General features: G+C 35.7%; 4 protein-coding genes across 5 annotated transcripts; 2 read left to right on the top strand and 2 right to left on the bottom strand.

Moving 5' to 3' along the window:
• Positions 1-286: 286 nt before the first annotated feature.
• LOC100789121 (uncharacterized) lies at positions 287-3,027 on the bottom strand. Its single transcript, NM_001253986.3, has 3 exons — positions 2,610-3,027; positions 1,853-2,180; positions 287-654 (listed from the first exon to the last, which is right to left on the bottom strand). Exons 1-3 carry the CDS (start codon positions 2,755-2,757, stop codon positions 450-452), a joined length of 681 nt encoding a protein of 226 aa, NP_001240915.1. The 5' UTR covers positions 2,758-3,027; the 3' UTR covers positions 287-449.
• A 7,386-nt stretch (positions 3,028-10,413) lies between these two features.
• Positions 10,414-13,968, top strand: LOC100788587 (alcohol dehydrogenase-like 7). Of its 2 annotated transcripts, none has more exons than XM_006575534.4 (10): positions 10,414-10,713; positions 10,859-10,974; positions 11,179-11,225; positions 11,852-12,177; positions 12,339-12,421; positions 12,508-12,583; positions 12,724-12,788; positions 12,879-12,974; positions 13,312-13,476; positions 13,651-13,968. In XM_006575534.4, the coding sequence occupies exons 1-10, from the start codon at positions 10,662-10,664 to the stop codon at positions 13,765-13,767; spliced, it is 1,143 nt and encodes a 380-aa protein (XP_006575597.1). In that variant the 5' UTR covers positions 10,414-10,661; the 3' UTR covers positions 13,768-13,968. The 2 variants fall into 2 exon arrangements, with proteins under 2 accessions (XP_006575597.1, XP_003519482.1); XM_003519434.5 differs by having other exon boundaries at positions 10,416-10,713; positions 10,838-10,974.
• Positions 13,969-14,943: 975 nt separating this feature from the next.
• LOC100788053 (alcohol dehydrogenase-like 7) lies at positions 14,944-19,353 on the top strand. The gene is made up of 10 exons (XM_003519433.5): positions 14,944-15,218; positions 15,338-15,474; positions 15,622-15,668; positions 17,050-17,375; positions 17,520-17,602; positions 17,689-17,764; positions 17,896-17,960; positions 18,047-18,142; positions 18,742-18,906; positions 19,011-19,353. Exons 1-10 carry the CDS (start codon positions 15,170-15,172, stop codon positions 19,125-19,127), a joined length of 1,161 nt encoding a protein of 386 aa, XP_003519481.1. The 5' UTR covers positions 14,944-15,169; the 3' UTR covers positions 19,128-19,353.
• Positions 19,198-20,997, bottom strand: LOC100787525 (geranylgeranyl diphosphate reductase, chloroplastic). Its single transcript, XM_003519432.5, has one exon. It carries the CDS (start codon positions 20,663-20,665, stop codon positions 19,319-19,321), a length of 1,347 nt encoding a protein of 448 aa, XP_003519480.1. The 5' UTR covers positions 20,666-20,997; the 3' UTR covers positions 19,198-19,318.
• Positions 20,998-20,999: the final 2 nt, after the last annotated feature.

Raw genomic sequence — 20,999 nt, 5'->3', positions numbered from 1 at the left:
TTTTTGAAAAAAATAAATTCAACCCAATTAAATTTCTAAAGAAAAGGTAATTAAATAATATTTTAATACATAATTAGTTTTGAAAAAAGTATGTATGCATAATTTAGTCTAAAAAAATCATTAGTGTTTCAAATTAACCCATCAAAATGTTAACTTAAATAATCGGAGTAAAATGTTCCCATATTTATAATCTCAACTTACAGAACCGTTGGAAAACTTTCTTCTTTAAAAATTAAATTGAATCCAGTACTTTTTTTAGAGATCAAAATACGTATGTGTTCTAACTTCACATTAGAAAACTCAGTATACTATCACTTTAACTAGACCAAGATGATCAATTCTCCTAAGCAGCAACATGTTTTTCTTTTTTCTTTTTCCCTTCTGATACAAAATAAAAGCAATACCTTGACAATGCTCATAAGCATGAAATTACAAAACATTTATATATCTCACAAGGAAATAATCTTCCTATGTGAGTGCTGTCCAATCGTAACTGCTTCATGATCATGATCATGAAAAAGTAGGGTCAAGATTCCTACTAAACACAGCACTGAACCAACAAGAAGTTTGTCATATCGCTCCACCCAGTGAAACTTCAGCTGACTGGCCCCATAAAATGACAATGCTACTAGCGAAGTCATCACAGTTATTGTGCTGTAAATGCAATATGTGTGAAGCTTGGTTAGTAATCAATATCAATTTTTATTTTTTTTTGCAAACTTAATTGGCATCTAAACCAAAGTAGCATCAATGATCAACCCAGATTAAGAAACTCACGGCCTTAAAGATTATGAATCTTTTTAGTGCAGAACAGCATTCAAAATTCAAATACAAGACAGAAACAAGGATTCTTATATGTTCCATCAAGCTACCTGAATTTCAAAAAAAGTAGTCAAGGGATCTAGCTGAATTGTTAACCATCTTTGTTCAGCTTGGATGGCGTCTCAAAATTCAAGTAGTTTGTGGTACCAAAGAGAGGTTTGTCAGACACGTGTCTTATTAGAAGACACCTGTCTTATTAGAAGCCTTAGCATAAGTTGTCATGAAAAAAGGTATACACGATATCATGTTATTACAACTTAATATTCCATGTATTTCCATACACAGTAGGCAAATGTTCAAGTGATAGAGTACTTGTTGACACAAACCAGACTAGGCAGGCCAACCAGTTCAACCATTAATTGGACACTTGTCCAATTATAATTCAGTCTCAAAACAGACCTGAGGGTCAAACACATTTGGACCAGCTAAAATCACTCAACCTGGTTTAATCTGTGTTAACATTTCTTGAAAGGTTTTATAAATTTGATATTCTTTCATGTGAATTACAACTTAAAAAACTCATAGTATTTCCTAACATTGTAGGCAAATATTCAAGCGATAGTCATTGTTGTTGGGCCAAACCAGACTAGGAGGCCCAACTGGTCTTACCATGAAATCGTCACTTTTCTGATTATAATTCAATCTCAAAACTGAGTAGATGGTCAGAACTCTTCAGACAAGTTATGGAATTTTCCCTAGTCCCTACCTAGTTTCACTCTTCGGTCTAGTTTTAACAACATTGAATGTATTTCACTAGTTTCTCAATAATCAAAACAAATTTTCATGATCATCAAGTGAGAGATTTTTTGGGGGCTTTTGCTTTATTCAATGTTAAGTTCAATATCAGAATTTTTAATATTGATAATCACTGAAACCATTTTCCAACAAATAACACATCACTTTAAATAATCATAGGCCAACACAGATCCACCAAACATGCACATGGAAGCAGAAGAAAAGTATGCACGTTTGAAAAAGAACAAAATAGCAGGAGGAAAAAATCATATTGCTTAAGGAAATTGATAAATACCTGAATAGTAGTACTATGATGGCAAGCACCATCATGGAAGAGGAATTTCCAACAGCAAGAAATACTGGGAGTGTTGTAGCACAAGGAGACAATGCAGGGACAAGAATAAGTCCAGCTACAGCCATTTTCTCCATGGGTTGGTTGTGTGAATGACTATGGCCACCCTTTCCCATCAGAAACAACATTATATAACTACCACCCAGAAATACAAGCAAAAGTGAAGCAACCTTATGCACTGTTTCTTCACCAGCAATGGTGTTTGCCATGGTAATTGCTGTTATACCAAGCAGTGAAGTGGATATTACGTGCAAAATTGCTCCAAGTGCAGCTGCATGAAATAAAATGAATAAGGTTAAGTAGGAAATTCAAAGAGCTTTCAATGGCAATGAGGACAGGTACAAAGAATTTATCGAGCTTGGTTTGTAGTTGGTCAGAATGCGAGCATAATTGAAGTATTATTAAGCAAGTTAATAGCAAATGATTTAAATTTGTAAAGTTTCAATATATAACGATTCTGAACCTAACGTTTTCAAAACTATAATATAGATTTATTCGAGAAGAGAGGTAGCAAGAGGATATGGAAATTCATAATCGAATCACTAGATTTCATCTTTAAACAGAACTCAAGTAATTTATTATTAGAACATTTTTTATTTTTTTCTGTCTGCTGACTCACATCGAAACAGAAGAGAGAAAAGCACAATCCCTAAACGCAAGAAACATAGCAATTAGAGAGAGAGAGAAGAAGGTAACGTACTGACGATGAGAGTGGTGGAGAGAGTCCATTTCTGAGCGCGACCGACAATGGAGAAAGGAAGCCAGTGAGTGGGAATGAAGGAATGGAGAAGCGAGACGGTGGCGATTCCGCCAATGGTCGATAGATCTTCAGCGGTGAAGCCACCCATTGCCTACAAATTTGAAGAATCTATATTGCTCACAATTCAGATCTACTCCACAATTGCAAATCCCCTCTTTCTGTTTCGGATTAGGACCAGAACAACCAAAGTATGAATAAAATGTTAATGGAGATAAAGAGTGCCAAAAATTGTTATTGTATATTTATTAAAATAAAATATCTCATTTATTTAGAAAGAGTTTTTTTTTTTTTAGCAACGTGGAATTTTAATGACTTTCTAAGCTTTTTTCTTAAGCTAGAAGGCTATTTTGGTGTTCTGATCTTCAAATGATTATTAGATTCGGAAAATGATGTATCTTAATAGAGTTTACTATTTTTTTTTAGTTCCTAACCTTTGTAAACTTTATATTTTTAGTTTTTTTTTGGTCTTATAAATGAGTCCATTCTTGCATGTACAAGAAATTGTTGCTTTGAGCAACTGAATTTGACATCAATAAGTGAAATGTTGGATACTGCTTTTATTTTGTATATGATGAAAACATGTTCAATTCAATGTAAAAGCAGTTGAATTGCCTCTGGTATATATATATATATATATATATATTGATACACAAATAGTTTAACTGAGATAATGTCAATGATTGTATTAGTTGAATCTGGATCAAGGAATACTGGTAATAATACAAATCATCAACCTAGAATATGATTAGTTGATCAAAATCATTAAAACAAAAAATGAAAAGATCAGTCTCATTCGGTGAATCTGTTAAACTATCTATATATCAAGACATATCAGAAGTAACTGAGAATACAATAAGTCTCTTATTTCTCTGTTGTGAAAGAATTTTTTAACAATTTTATACGCTGTCAGAACTCAGAAGTATCTTGTACTGGTGTATTTGCAGTCACATTAGTGATGATATTATCAGTAGAAATCAAAACTAATTCATATGAATATGTAAGTGCTAATTTTTTTTATAAAAAAAACCGTAAAGTGAGATTAGAGAGAGAAATATCAATTAAACCTTTATTTTTTTTAGAGCATTAAAGGTATAGAGTTGGAATCATGTCACACCGGATCTAAGGACAGTAGATAAGAGTTTAGATAAAAAAAAAATGGACCACAAATCATGCACAATGACAGTTAATACCTGTCTCTAATGTAATAATTCATGGTCATAACATTTTGAAATTTTGTAACGCTCATCAGTTTTGAAAGCCATTTTGAATGGTTGTTAATGGATGATAATGGCCAATAAAGAATTGTAACAGCCAATAATGAGTGGTAATGGCTGATAAATGCATTCTTGATGGTAGAATGCCTATATAAGCACATGAATTTGGTCCCTGAGCTCATCCCTTCGAATTCAGTCTTATACACCATCTAGAGAGTGGAAGAGAGAGAGCTTGGAAGAACCAAAACAAGAAACTCTTCATAGCAATGGCTGGAGGTATGTTTTGATCTGTAATTTCCGCATTTTATTAATAACCTGTGTTTCTTTGTAGTTTGTAATATCACAGGTTAAAAGAGATTTGTTCTAACATTTGGTATCAGAGCAAGAATTGCCTCTGCCTTGTCCATTTTCGTTTTTCGGTATTTTCCGATTTGATTTTGTTTATGGTATGAAGGGCCTTGTTTCTTAAAAAATAAAATTAGAAATATGTATTTCGTTTGATTTCCTTAATTTTGGATTTTGAATCGTGAAAAATGGTGTCCGAATGAATGAAAAACGAACGGGTCTGCGTATGGGTCGGGTTTGACCCGCTAAAGGTTGAAGATGATGAACAGTGTTTTAAAAAAAAAAAAAAAAAAAAAAAAAAAAGACAAAAACTCCTACGTTTTGTGCTAGCTGGGTGTCGAACCCTTGACTCCGAGAACACTAATGTATGTGCAGACCACTAAACCAGTAAAGCTTTTTTGATATGTTGTCGTTTTTAATACGTTATATACACATTGTGCTTTACAGTTTTTTGAATTTTGATTTAATTTATGCATGAATATATTCTAGAACATTTTATTCTATGCATATATATATGAAATCAAATGCATAATATTATATTTCAATTATAAAATTATATGAGAATCTTATTCATAATTATATTGTATCTTGATTTTGAAATGCAAAATACTATTTATTCTCATATAATAAATTTTTATGTCTAAGTGATCTTTATGATTTTGATTAATTATGGATTAGCCACAGCATCTATATTTGATTAAAATTATATATTAAGTTGGTTAAAGATCATATAAGGAATTAGACATAATATTGTAATTAATTATACTTATATAATGAATTTTATCTCACAAGAATTTTTATTATATCTGTATAATTAATTGGGATAAAATGACGTATTATTTTTCATGATTTACCCACAGGCATCATGATGTATGTATAATTTGTCGATTTTATCATAAAGTAAAAATTTACGATAGAAATTAAATTATTTTCATATTGTACCCGTAAAGCATGAATATTAAGCAAATAATTTGATTATTCTATCATAAGGTTTAATTGTTTCTTATTGAATTAAAAATTTAGCCCACAGGCAATTTTTATGTCACAAGATTCAATTTTATGGTATGTTTACATTGGTAAAAGATACAATTAAGATTAGTATGTCTCAAATTTTGACATAAGCCTTTGAATTTTGCAGCTTCTCAAACTATTAATTTTTCTGATATTCAATGTGATGTTCCCGAACTCAAAGGAGATAACTATAAGATATGGAAGGAGAGAATTCTTTTACAATTGGGGTGGATGGACATAGATTATGCTATAAGGAAAGACGAACCACCTGCAATCACAAATGAAAGTAGCCCAGCTGACGTTGCGCTATATGAGCGGTGGGAACGATCCAACCGGCTCAGCGTGATGTTCATTAAGACTAAAATCTCGGCTGGGATACGTGGTTCTGTTGACCAGCATGAAAAGGTCCGAGACTTGCTTAAGGCCATTGATGACCAGTTCATCACTTCAGATAAGACTTTAGCAAGCACCTTGATCATGAAGTTTTCTTCTCTTCGGCTCACCAGTGTGAAAGGTGTGCGTGAGTACATCATGAAAATGCGAGATATTTCAGCTCAACTTAAGAAACTAGAGGTTGATATGTCTGAGTCCTTCCTAGTGCATTTCATTTTGAACACCCTTCCACATGAATATGGGCCATTTAAGATTTCCTACAACACACATAAAGATAAATGGTCTATCAATGAATTAATGACCATGTGTGTTCAGGAAGAAGAAAGGCTTGTAATGGAGATGGGTGAGAGTGCACTACTGACTACTGCTTATGGGAAGAACAAAGCAATTAAGTCTCAAGCTTATCAGAAGGGGAATGGTAAAATACCACCTCAAGCTGATATTAAGAAGGTGGCAAAGTGTTTCTTTTGCAAGAAGAAGGGACACATGAAAAAGAATTGCCCCGGATTCCAGAAATGGCTTGAGAAGAAAGGTAAATCAATCTCATTAGTATGTTATGAATCTAATATGGTTAGTGTTAATATTAACACCTGGTGGATTGATTCTGGATCTACTATTCATATTGCAAATTCTTTACAGGGTATGGAAAACCTAAGGAAACCAGTGGGAAGTGAGCAAAGCATTTTATCAGGCAATAAGCTAGGCTCACATGTGGAGGCCATTGGAACTTGCATTTTGACTTTAAGTAGTGGCTTTATTTTAAAATTAGAAAGGACTTTTTATGTACCAAGTTTTTCCCGAAACTTGATTTCTATTTCAAGGCTTGTACCGTTTGGATATTCCTTTAATTTCAAAGACACATCATTTGAGTTATTTTATAATTCTGAATGTGTTGGGAATGGTATATTGTCTGATGGTCTTTATCTTCTTGGTTTACAAAATAATGCCACTTATAGTTCTATGCATGTTCAAACTGGTATTAAAAGGTGTAATATTAATGAGAATTCCTCTATGTTATGGCACCGGAGATTAGGACATATCTCCATTGAGAGGATTAAAAGGTTAGTGAAAGATGGGGTACTCAATACTCTAGATTTTGCTGACTTTAAGACTTGTATGGACTGCATTAAGGGTAAGCAGACCAACATGTCTAAGAAAGGTGCTAATAGGAGTTCAAGCATATTAGAAATAATTCATACTGATATTTGTTGTCCAGATATGGATGCACATGGTCAGAAATATTTTATCACCTTTATAGATGATTATTCACGATATATGAATGTTTATTTGCTTCATAACAAATACGAAGCATTGGATGCCTTCAAAGTCTTTAAGGCTGAAGTTGAGAACCAATGTGGCAAGCAAATAAAAATAGTGAGATCAGATAGAGGTGGAGAATACTATGGCAGGTATACTGAGAATGGACAAGCACCTGGTCCCTTTGCAAAGTTCCTTCAAGAACATGGATTGTTGCCCAATACACTATGCCTGGTTCTCCGAATCAGAATGGTGTGGCAGAAAGAAGGAACCGAACATTATTGGACATGGTGCGGAGTATGCTTAGCAACTCCAATCTTCCTAAATCCTTGTGGGCTGAAGCACTAAAGACGGCAGCGTATATATTAAATCGTGTTCCAACCAAGGCTGTCCAAAGACACCTTTTGAGTTATTTAAAGGTTGGAAACCGAGTTTGAAACATATGCGCGTTTGGGGTTGTCCGTCTGAGGTGACAATATATAACCCACAAGAGAAGAAACTTGACCCGAGGACCATTAGTGGGTATTTCATTGGATATGCCGAAAGGTCTAAAGGTTATAGGTTTTATTGTCCACATCATATTACTAGGATTGTGGAATCAAGAAATGCCAAATTTATTGAAAATGATTTGATCAGTGGAGTGATCAATTGAGGGACTTAGGTTCTGAAATTGATTATATAGAATCTCAACCTTCCACGTCAAATGAAAGATTGGTTGTAATTCATACCCCTCAAGTTCAAAGGGATGATGAACAACACATGATTGGCATTCCACAAACTGTTGTTGATAATCCAGTAGATCAAGTTGATCATCAAATTCATGAAAATGATGAACAACCAGTTGAACAACATGATCCCCAAGAAAATGTTGATGCAACATTAAGGAGGTCTACTAGAGTAAGAAAATCAGCTATTCCTAGTGATTATATTGTATATTTGCAAGAATCTGACTATAATATTGGAGCTGAAAATGATCCTGAAACTTTTGATCAAGCCATGAGTTGTAAAGAGTCAAATTTATGGTATGATGCCATGAAGGATGAGATGAGTTCCATGCAGAGTAACAAAGTTTGGAACCTTGTAGAGTTGCCTAATGGGGCGAAGGCCATTGGATGTAAATGGGTCTTTAAGACCAAAAAGGATTCATTAGGCAACATTGAGAGATACAAGGCAAGACTTGTTGCTAAGGGATTTACTCAAAAGGAAGGAATAGATTACAAAGAGACTTTTTCTCCAGTATCTAAGAAAGATTCTCTTCGTATAATCTTGGCATTAGTTGCTCATTTGACCTTGAGTTGCAACAAATGGATGTGAAAACAGCTTTTCTTAATGGTGATTTAGAGGAGGAGGTTTATATGAAACAACCTGAAGCTTTCTCCTCTAATAGTGGTGAGCATTTGGTTTGCAAGCTTAATAAATCTATATATGGTTTAAAACAAGCTTCCCGTCAGTGGTACCTTAAGTTTCATGGGATAATTTCTTCATTTGGTTTTGATGAAAACCCCATGGATCAATGCATATATCACAAGGTTAGTGGGAGTAAAATATGCTTTCTTGTTTTATATGTAGATGATATTTTACTTGCAGCCAATGATCGGGGTTTGCTACATGAGGTGAAACAATTTCTCTCTAAGAATTTTGACATGAAGGATATGGGTGATGCATCTTATGTCATCGGCATTAAGATTCATAGAGATAGATCTCGAGGTATTTTGGTCTATCACAGGAAACCTATATTAACAAAATTCTAGAGAGATTTCGGATGAAAGATTGTTCACCAAGTGTTGCTCCATTGTGAAGGGTGATAGGTTTAATTTGAACCAATGTCCAAAGAATGACTTTGAGAGGGAACAAATGAAAAACATTCCTTATGCTTCAGTTGTTGGAAGCCTCATGTATGCTCAAGTATGCACAAGGCCTGACATTGCTTTTGCAGTTGGAATGTTAGGAAGATATCAGAGTAATCCAGGTATTGACCACTGGAGAGCTGCTAAGAAAGTGTTGAGGTACCTTCAAGGGACCAAAGATTACATGCTTATGTATAGACAGACAGACAATCTAGATGTGATTGGTTATTCAGACTCAGACTTTGCTGGTTGTGTTGACTCTCGTAGATCAACATCTGGGTACATTTTCATGATGGCTGGTGGAGCTATTTCATGGAGGAGTGTTAAGCAGTCTTTGACTGCTACTTCTACCATGGAAGCTGAGTTTGTCTCTTGTTTTGAGGCTACATCACATGGTGTATGGCTTAAAAGTTTCATTTCTGGGCTGAAGATAATTGATACTATTTCAAGGCCTTTAAGAATTTTTTGCGATAACTCAGCTGCTGTCTTTATGGCTAAGAATAACAAAAGTGGAAGTCGAAGTAAGCACATCGACATTAAGTACTTAGCCATTAGAGAAAGAGTAAAAGACAAGAAAGTGGTCATTGAGCATATAAGCACTGAGTTGATGATCGCTGATCCTTTAACTAAAGGCATGCCACCGTTTAAATTTAAGGATCATGTAGAAAGAATGGGACTTGGTTCCAATTTATGATTGTATACATATATGTAAAAATTGAAACTTTTATATTATGATATTTTCTCATATTTTGGTGCACATTGATTTATTTGAGAAAAATTATGTTTTGGACCAAGAATAAACATTGGGTTTATTCATGAAGTTTTATTACCACTTTAAGTATACTGCTTGGGAAATTGAGTATATTGTAATACATAGATGATATTACTCGTTATAAGAGGAATTATCACTATGATTCATATATTCATTTCTTAAGAGGATTGAGCATTAAGTCAAAATGTTTGGACCAAGTGGGAGAATGTAATAATTCATGGTCATAACATTTTGAAATTTTGTAACGCTCATCAGTTTTGAAAGCCATTTTGAATGGTTGTTAATGGATGATAATGGCCAATAAAGAATTGTAACAGCCAATAATGAGTGGTAATGGCTGATAAATGCATTCTTGATGGTAGAATGCCTATATAAGCACATGAATTTGGTCCCTGAGCTCATCCCTTCGAATTCAGTCTTATACACCATCTAGAGAGTGGAAGAGAGAGAGCTTGGAAGAACCAAAACAAGAAACTCTTCATAGCAATGGCTGGAGGTATGTTTTGATCTGTAATTTCCGCATTTTATTAATAACCTGTGTTTCTTTGTAGTTTGTAATATCACAGGTTAAAAGAGATTTGTTCTAACATCTCTATATTATGGAAATTCAAAGTTCCCATTTAATTTTCCAGTTGTCACATATCTGTAATGCAGAAACAAGACCTAATTGTTTATTTTTTTAAAATCTCAACTATAAAATAGAAATACATATAGCATTAATATATAATAGTAAAGTCACTATAGTAGATTGATTCCTCAAAAACTAGATAAGAAAGGATAACAAAAACATTGAACTAAAACCTGAGCCTTTTTTTCTGCAGAAATTTGTGGGTGCATTTAAATTTTTTACTCTCATAATCAACAAAAAAAATGAGACTAAAAATAAGTGTAAAAGATAATGAGGTACGTAAGGCTGAGGCTGAGAGTGACCCACAAAAATGAAACCATTCTAGCTTGGTAGCTTTAAGGGAAGCAAAAATGTCGGTGTGCTTGGTTTGTCCAATATAATTGTCCCTATTTCATAACTCTCCATCTGAGTTCTGACGTTTCTATATTCACTTCCTCTGAACTTTAGCCATATCCCTCATCAAGTTAGTTTTCACTTAGTATATATTTCATTGATACAATTACCCTAACACTGTTTTGGATAGCCATGGAACACAAAGTAGCCACAACAACTGAAGGACAATCCATAAGATGTAAAGGTATGCCATCATTCCTGAAAACAATCTTTTTTATTTTTGTATTTTTAATGGCTTTCTTAGTTGCATTGTATGTATGTTTCATATGTATGAACACCATTTGTTCTGTTACATTTGTAAACTGTAGCGGCAATTTGTCGCAAAGCAGGTGAACCACTGAGTATTGAGGAGATCATTGTGGCGCCACCAATGCCTGGTGAAGCTCGCATTCGTATTATATGCTCCTCTCTCTGTCAAACCGATATCAGTTTTCGGAACATGCAGGTAGCCACTTGCCACCATTTTTGGTCTCTCTAAATGATTTACTATGATTTGGAACATTTTTCTCAGCCAATGCCTTCCCTATACCACCTTTTCATTTTCATTCATTTGATGTAGAATTTAGATTAATTTTTTCTTTTTTTGTTCTGTGGAAACTTCTGAATGCTTTTTTTTTTATTATTAAGATGTATCTTCTGTGTTTTGAAGGACCATCCTGCCATTTATCCAAGAATTCTGGGTCACGAGGCAATAGGGTGAGTTTATGCATTTTATTTTGCTCCCTCTTTTCTCATAATTAAGGATTCCACTACCTTGTTGGTATGCTAAATTTGTATGCTTTTTCTGTATCAACATAAAATTTTCTTCTTTTTCATTTTTTTGGTAGAGTAAACTTTGGTGCTTTGATTTATGTTTAATGAAAATTTATTGTGGTCTTTACTCCTCACAAAGTTGGTTTCTATATATCGTAAGTTTCGGTGCCTTTTTGTTTAATTGCTTGTGTATTCTGTGTTACATATGCACTTAAGTTTGTAAAGAGCCAACTCAAGAGCATTTAATTTTTTAAATCCAACTTTTAGGGAGAGGAATGAATAACTATGGTCGTTGAGACAAATCGTAGTGTTTCAAATTTTAATTTTGGGAGCATGGATTTGATTAAGAGAAAAACATCTGATCTGTAAGCCTGTTGATTATTCAATGACAATAATTTGACCATTGATTTATTAAGAAATTCTACAACTCAATATGTTTGCCCCTTTTGTCTCATGTTGGTTGCCAATGATTTTCCACCTTAAGCCCCATTGGATCTACTTGTTCAGACATTTAATTTGATACTATAGGAGCCGTTGATGAATTCCAGTCCCATTTTTATGTGATCCAGGGTTGTGGAAAGTGTAGGAGAGGATGTAACTGAAGTTACAAAAGGAGATGTGGTTGTTCCAATTTTCTTACCTGATTGTGGGGAGTGTATCGATTGCAAATCAAGCAAGAGCAACCTTTGTTCAAAGTTTCCATTTGAGGTGTCTCCCTGGATGCCTAGATATGCCACTTCTAGATTCACAGATTTAAAAGGAGAGATCATACATCATTTCTTGTCTGTTTCTAGTTTTAGCGAGTACACTGTGGTCGACATTGCCCATCTAATCAAGATTGATCCGGCAATACCACCCAACAGGGCATGCCTCATCAGCTGTGGTATATCAGCAGGTAATTTGCCTAAACCATGAAAACATTAATATAGAGAAGAACTATATTAGTTACATAATATACATTATGGTCAGAATAAATACAAGGTTGTTTTTACATTTTAAATCACTACTCAACAACATTCACGAAATTCAATATTTTGATTAAACTTCCACTTTTAGGGATAGGTGCTGCTTGGAGAGCAGCAGGTGTGGAGCCAGGGTCTACAGTAGCTATTTTTGGGCTGGGGAGTATTGGATTAGCAGTATGGTGTCCATTTAGCTCTGTTTTCTTTCCGTATTTTGTGATTGATTATATTGAAATGCTCATTGCAAGCAATTGGTATCATAGGTTGCTGAGGGAGCTAGACTTTGTGGAGCAACTAAGATTATAGGTGTGGATGTCAACCCAGAAAGATATGAAATCGGTAATACTTTTTTTGTTTAATAATATCACATCAAGCATTTCCTTAAAAAGTAATATTTAAATAAATTTGTTTCCATGTTATTATTGTGCTCAAATTATGTACTAATTGATTTTATTGGTTTGTTCCTCGGCTTTACTCAGGAAAAAGGTTTGGACTCACGGACTTTGTCCATTCTGGAGAATGTGAAAATAAATCTGTGAGCCAGGTCTACCATCTTCTAGGCTCCAATCTTTATTTAATTTAACTAATTGTCTCATGTCCTTAGATTTTCTTCTCATATGGGGTTGTGAAGCAGGTTATCATAGAGATGACTGGTGGGGGAGCAGATTATTGCTTTGAATGTGTTGGTATGGCATCATTGATGCACGAGGCATATGCTTCTTGTAGAAAGGTATCTCTCTGTCTCTCTCTCTCTCTCTCACACTCTCAAAGTGTGCTCAAAACATGCCCTGCACTATGGTTTATAGGCAGACAAAATAATGTGATTATATTGTAACAATAACTACAACATGATTTTCTACAATCACCCTAGCCCAAAGCTTGAAAATCCACTAAAAGTAGTACTAGTTTTCCTTTGTGCTAACTAATTTCAACTTCCTAGTACTTCATGAAAATGAAGTTTCCATTCATATTTGAGGTAGGCTTGATTGCAATTTCCATTACTAAATTCTTAACTGATGCATACTTGATGAATGCAGCAATTGTTAAAACTAATGCTTTGCGTACAGGGTTGGGGGAAAACAATAGTTTTGGGAGTGGACAAGCCAGGATCCAAGTTGAACCTTAGCTGTAGTGAGGTCCTAGTTAGTGGGAAGAGCCTCAGGGGATGTTTATTTGGAGGACTCAAACCTAAGTCTCATGTACCCATTCTCCTTAAACGCTACATGGACAAGGTACTGTGCAATTTCTATTAATCTTTTCTGGTCTATTCTCTTTGCCCCCTCTATTAATATGTGTGTGTGTGTGTTTAAAACTAGTTTATTAGTAATGATTATGTAAAAATAATATTGACATATAGCAATACCCAAGGCTTCTTTTTAGTAAATTTCATATGCAATTATCAACAGGAACTGAATTTGGACGAGTTTGTCACACATGAGATGGAGTTCAAGGATATCAATAAAGCTTTTGATCTATTGATTGAAGGACAGTGTCTTCGATGTGTGATTTGGATGGACAAATGAACCTATTCCTGTACAATTAACAGTTACTTTAATCCCTTGGATTATGATATCAATAATTAAAATATTGGATACTTTTTTTTTTTTTGTATTTGGAGAGAACATATTCAATGTAAAAGCAGTTGATGCCGCAAAGTAATTATGTCAAATAAATTGATGGTGACCATCAATGCTTCAAAGTATTTTAGTATCTATTTTCTGTGATAGCTAATTTCCCTCTTTTTTATCATTACTAATTTCCATTTTAAAAGCAAGCTTAAGCTATAATCACGAATGACATGTCTTCCATTCCCCTTGACGGGGATGCTTCATCAAATGTGCCTCCGTTATAAGGTGAAATCACATAATATTTGGGTGGATTCCACATACGCCTAAAGGTTATTATAAACCTATAATATTTACACTGTGACACATTTTGTTTGGTAATCAGGGAACTCCCTAATATTTGGATGCTTTGTAAGCAGAAGGTCTGACTAATTTTATTGTATTTAACCTTACCTTTGCATATATAAATGCAAAGAGACTATTTTCGATTTTGAAGTCCTTCTCCTAAATAAAAGAATATTTCAAGAAAAAAGAAAGCACAAAATATTAGTTTTATCTTGGTTCTCTTTATGACGTTAACCAGTACAGAAAGTTCAAGGCAATTTTATTTTTAACTATGTCTTCTACATTCTTCATATTGGCTTCCTGCAAATAAAAGAAAATAATTTCTTCAATGTCCTCTCAAAAGTGGAAGACATCTGCACATTCAAGATGTGTCTCTGTAAGTAAACACTATTCATTTTAGTCATTATACATATACTTTTTTTTTATCTATTTAAGTTCATATAGAAAAAAAAATTGATTCAAGCTGATAAAGAATATTAGTTTATCACATTTAATTATATTAATCTTAATTAAAAATTAAACTTTAATTTTTCAATTTATTTTTCATTAAAACTTGATATTAAGAATACAAAAATCATTAAAACTAAAATTTCAATTAAATAAAGTACATTTTGGAGATAGAATTAGTTATATATATTTGAGAAAAAAAAGTATTTTTTTTTTATATTTGAAACAGAGGAGACGAAAAAGAGTATACATGTAATAACTAAAACGAAAAACTGTTAGGTGTAAGACTAAAAGCTAATTATTGTGTTAATAGAGGACTAAATGAGTAGTAATATTTAATTAAATAGCTCATAAAAATGACACCAAAAAGGGAAAGGATCAGCTACGTGAGGCTGAGATGAGAGTTGAGAGTAGCAGTGACCGAAAAAGGAAGGAAATGATAGCATTCTAGCTTGTTTAGCTTCACGCTGTGTAGTTGGTTTTTCGTTATTTCATATGTCCATCAGCTCCCAAATCCTCTCCACACAGTAACAGATTGCATTGACTCATCTTTTTGATTTGGATCACCATGGAACATAAATTAGCAACAACTGAAGGACAACCCATAAGATGTAAAGGTGTGCCATCATTGCTCCAGCTTTTTTTCTTTTTCTGTACTTTTTAATGTCTTTCTTGGTTGCATTGTATGTTTCATATGTATGAACACCATTTGTTTTGTTTCATTTGGAAACTATAGCGGCGGTTTGTCGCAAAGCTGGTGAGCCACTGGGTATTGAGGAGATCATGGTGGCGCCACCAATGCCTGGTGAAGCTCGCATTCGTATTATATGCTCCTCTCTCTGTCGAACTGATATCAGTTTCCGGAACATGCAGGTTGCCACTTGCCACCATTTTTCATCTCTCTAAATGATTTATTATGATTTGAAAAATGCCTTCCCTATACCAACTTTTCATTTTCATTCAATTGATGTTGAATTTTTTATTTTATTTTAATAAGATGATATTTTCTGTGTTTTGAAGGGGCCTCCGGCCAATTTCCCAACAATTCTGGGTCATGAGGCAATAGGGTGAGTTTATGCACTTTGCTCCTTTTTTTCTCTCAGTTTCATTTATAAAAAATATAACCATGTTTGTATGCTAAATCTATATGGTTTTTCTGCATCAACATAAACGTTCCTTTTTATTTTGGTAGAGTAAACTTTGGTGCTTTAATTTTTTTGTTTACTAAAAATATATTGTGGTCCTTACTCCTTACTCCTTACTCCTTACAAATATGAAATATGGTTCCTACTCCAAGTTTTGGGGCCTTTTTGTTTAATTGTATGGGTATTCTGTTACATGTAAAGTTGTGAAGAGCCACCTCAAGAGTAGTTAATTTCTATGCCCAGTTTTTCGGGAGAGGAATGAAAAACTATAGTTTATGATTCAGGAAAATAGTTTAGGTGAGTTGAGTGCAAGTACTACCAGGGACAACAACTACAGTCTATGTAAGCCTTTTGCTATTCAATGAAAATAGCTTGACCGTTGATTTATTAAGAACTAGAAGGTTGAAGCATAAAGTTTCAAGGATCGCTGCTCTTTATGCACATACCCATGTGTAAAATTAGTTTCAGCTAGAAGATGATTACTAGTTTTCTTTAAGAGATAAGAATAACTATATACTAATTAAAAAAATGAGAAATCCCGGGTTAAGGAGAAATATATCTTGGTTCTTCAAATGAATGTCTTTTATATATATATATACTGGCGGAGCAGCAGATCCTTAAAATCTCAACTATGTTGGCATCCCCCTTTGAAGAGACCTGATATTATTGATCAAAACGAGAAAGGACAAAACACTCGGGGGGGGGGGAACCGAAACCCTAGGCAAACAAGGCTAAGAGAACCTATAAGCAGGAAGCTCCCGTCTGAACCTAAGAAGCATATTTGATATCAAAAGGGGTGGGTAATCCCACCAAGTATGACCAAAATGCTGCACACCAGAAGAGGCTAATCTATCTGCACAATCATTGGCCTCTCTAAAAATATGAGTGATCCTAAAGCAAAAAGAAGTTAGGTGAATATATAAACACCAGGGAACAATGGAATTATCCTTGAAAGCTTGGACAAGCAAAAGGGAATCAGTTTTCAACCAAAAATGTCTCCAACCTCTAGCTTTGGTTCTTTAAATGAATCTCAGTACTTCTAACCTTTGTTCTTACTTCTTAGTTAGGAGGTATCTCAGATTCAATGGAAAAAAGAACATCATTGTTTTTTCGTAATCAAAGAACGTTGATTTAATATATAGTAAAAGGATAAATAGAATAGAGTTCTACTGCTATCTTTCCATTTTTCTCATGTTGGTTTGCCAATGATTTGCCACCCTAAGCCCCTCTTTTACTTGTTCAGTCATTTAATTTAAAACTATAGGAGCTGATGATGCATTCCAACCCATTTTATGTGATCCAGGGTTGTGGAGAGCGTAGGAGAGGATGTAACTGAAGTTGCAAAAGGAGATATGGTTGTCCCAATTTTCATAGCTGAATGTGGGGAGTGTATAGATTGCAAATCAAGCAAGAGCAACCTTTGTTCAAAGTTTCCTTTCAAGCTGTCTCCTTGGATGCCTAGACATGCCACTTCTAGATTCGTGGATTTAAAAGGAGAGATCATACACCACTTCTTGTCTGTTTCTAGTTTTAGCGAGTACACCGTGGTCGACATCGCCCATCTAACCAAGATTGATCCGGAAGTTCCTCCCAGCAAGGCATGCCTCCTCAGTTGTGGTGTATCAACCGGTAATGCAAGCATTAGAAGAATAGAGAAGAACTGTATCAGTTACATAATATAAATTATGGTCAGAATATCTTATAGTAATAAATAAAAAAGGTTGTTTTTACATTTTAAATCACTACTCAACATTCATCCAATTCAATATTTAGGGGTAGGTGCTGCTTGGAGAACAGCAGGTGTGGAGCCAGGGTCTACAGTAGCTATTTTCGGGCTGGGAAGTATTGGATTAGCTGTAAGGAATCCACGTATGGCTGTTTTCTTTCAGTATTTTGTGGTTTATTATACTCAAACGCTCATTGCAAATGATTGGTTTCCTAGGTTGCTGAGGGAGCTAGACTTTGTGGAGCAACAAGGATTATAGGTGTGGATATCAACTCAGAAAAATATGAAATCGGTAATGCATTGTTTGTTTAATAATATCACACCAAGCAGTCAGTCAAATAAATTTGTTTTGATGTTGTTATTGTGCTCAAAGCCTCAAATTATGTAATTGAATTCTTGGGATTGTTCCTCTGCTTTACTCAGGAAAGAAGTTTGGAATCACGGATTTTGTTCATTCTGGAGAATGTGAAAACAAATCTGCGAGCCAGGTCTACCCTCTTCTAGGTTCCAATATTTACTTAATTTAGTTGCCTCAAGTACTTAAATTTTCTTCTCATATGCGGTTGTGGAGCAGGTTATCATAGAGATGACTGATGGAGGAGCAGATTATTGTTTTGAATGTGTTGGTAATGCATCATTGATGCATGAGGCATATGCTTCTTGTAGAAAGGTCTGTCTCTCAAAGTGTGCCCAAACTAATAGCTTTCTTTTGTGCTAAGTAATTTGAAATTTCAAGTACATCATGAAAATGAAGTTTCCCATCAAATAGAGGCAGACTTGATTGCAATTTCCTTTAGAGTGTGTTTGGATGGAGAAATTTAAAATTCTGAGAAATTTTAAATTCTAATAATTTCAAATACTTCAATTAAAATTCTTTTATTTTCAAAATTTTGTGTTTGGATAAAAAAAATTAAAATTATGAGGGTGAAAAAAAAGAAAAAAATATGGTTGATGTGTTAGTTATACGTGTTCCTCTACGCTCACACCGGATCGATGTTCCGGGAGTTCAAACGGTGTTTCTTAAAGAAGACGATAAGAAGAGAATTTCAATTTCTCACCTTTAAGAAGGAATTGAAATTCCAGATTTTTAGTTGTTTAAAATTCTAAATTTTTCATAAAAAAAACATCAAAATAATGAATTTTAAATTACAGAAAATTCAAATTCTCTGATAAATTACTTCATGTAAAATTCTCTGTCCAAACACATTCTAAGCAAATTTTAAACTTTTTGGATGCATTAATTGTTAAAACTAAATGCTTCTTCAACAGGGTTGGGGAAAAACAATAGTTTTGGGATCGGACAAGCCAGGCTCCAAGTTGAGCCTTAGCTGTAGTGAGATCCTCGTTAGTGGGAAGAGCCTCGTGGGATGCATGTTTGGAGGACTCAAACCCAAGTCTCATGTGCCTATTCTCATTAAACGCTACTTGGACAAGGTATTGTGTCCAATTTTATGTAAAATAAATAAGACTGACATAATACCAAGTTTTCAGGATGCATTTGTTTAATTAGCAACACTTTGATCTCCAATTCTCAACAGGAACTGAATTTGGATGGGTTTGTCACACATGAAGTGGAGTTCAAAGATATCAACAAAGCTTTTGATTTAATGATTAAAGGACAGTGTCTTCGATGTGTGATTTGGATGGACAAATGAGCCTGTTATTGTTAAGTCCTTGAATTATGAGATCAATAAGTGAAATATTGTATGCTGCTCTTGTTTTGTATTTGACGAAAACATTTTCAATGCATTGCTTGAAATCCAAAAGTGCCTCTGTAAGGAGGTCACAAAAAAAAGACAGAACACAGAAATTACAGAAACAAAATTATTGAGTAGTGTTTGGAAAATCATAGTATGAAACTCTCCATGCTTGTTTGAACAACTTTAGACCTGACCAAGCTGCCAAGGGTATTCATGAAAAGCTTAGCATGATCCAAGACTCTCCCACGGGCCAACTTCTTATACAAATAGCTCTCAAACGTCATGCGTTGAACATACTCATCACCACACAGCTCCACCAGAGCCTCCCTGCACGCGTTACTACCGTAGAAAACCCTCTGCAGCAGATCCAAAAACCTAAACGTGTTAGCATACTCGGCGTCCCACGGCTTCAGGTACTCCCTCCTCAGATCACACTCGTCAATCATCCTATCCCCACCCTCCGAAGCCCTTACGACACCGTTTCCGCACACGCGACCCGATTTCGCCGCGAAATAAATACCCTCACCCGAACACTTGGTCACGTAGCCAGCAGCGTCTCCTACGAGCGCCACGCGTCCCCTCACCCGAACCGGACGCGGGTGTTCCGGAATAGGGTGCGCCTCCACTTTGATCACTTTCCCACCGTTGATCTTTGGTTTCACTCTTTCCCTGATCCCGCGCTGGTACAGCTTAATGTCTTTCTTTGACCGCACTGTACCCGTGCCCACTGCCACGTGGTCGCACTTGGGAAAAACCCACGCGTAGAAATCTGGTGATACGTCGTCGCCTACGTACATCTCCGCCAGATTTTCGTAGTACGCCATTTTCTCGTCCGGTAACTTGATCCGCTCCTGGAACGCGATGGCGCAGGCGTAGTCGCCGGCGCCGATGGCTTTGGCCACGCGGCTGTTGGCTCCGTCGGCACCGATCACGACGTCCACGGCGAGGGAGCGGCGCGAGGAGCCGTTGGCGGTGTAGTGGACGGTGTAGGGCGCGTCCGGCGAGGCGGGGAGGTCGAGGGCGGTGACGAGGCCGGAGATCGCGGTGGCGCCGGCGGCGTGCGCGCGGGAGCGGAGGAAGGAGTCGAGGACCTCACGGCGGAGCATGGCGATGAACTCGTGGGGTTTTAGTGTTTTGCCGAAGTCGACGGCGATGTTGGAAGGGGAGAAGATGCGCATGTGCGTGACGTGGCGGTCGATGAGGTGGTTAGGGATGTCGAACTCTTCGAGCATGCAGAGAGGGATGGCGCCGCCGCATGGTTTCGCGACGGACGGCGGGTTGCGCTCGAAGAGGAAGGTCTCGACTCCGCCAGAAGCTAGGGCCTCCGCCGCGGAGGATCCGGCGGGGCCGCCGCCGATCACTGCCGCTCGGAGCTTGCGGCCGGAGATGGATTTGGAGGCTTTGATGGTGAACGACTTTAAGTAGGGTTTAGGTTTTGAGGTTGGAATGGAAAATGTAGGTAAACAAAAACTAGTTTGAATTTTCGCAGCCATGGAGAATGATGAATGAAGAGTGAGTTAGGATTTTGCATCAATATCTGTGATTTAGGGTTTTCTACTTTGCTCCCTCCATGTGTATAATATTTTACATTTTCTTTAGTAAAGTTGTACTGTGGGTATCTTTTTCAAGTTATTGTTTAATATTGTTAATGCATAGTTTAAATCGATTTCAGAGGACAAAGACAAACCCATTTTGTGCTGTGTGATTCTAATAAAGAAATGGTTTCCAAAGCATACCCAGCAGTGCTGCAGTAGCACCCTATTTCTTTATCCTTTTTTGTACTGCATGGGATTAGCATATGCTACCCCAAATTGTTCTGAAACTTTT

This window comes from Glycine max, chromosome 2 (genome assembly GCF_000004515.6).
Source record: "Glycine max cultivar Williams 82 chromosome 2, Glycine_max_v4.0, whole genome shotgun sequence".
Lineage (NCBI taxonomy): Eukaryota > Viridiplantae > Streptophyta > Magnoliopsida > Fabales > Fabaceae > Glycine > Glycine max.
Note: the sequence above shows the minus strand (reverse complement) of the source record. Positions and strands in the feature narration are given on the sequence as shown.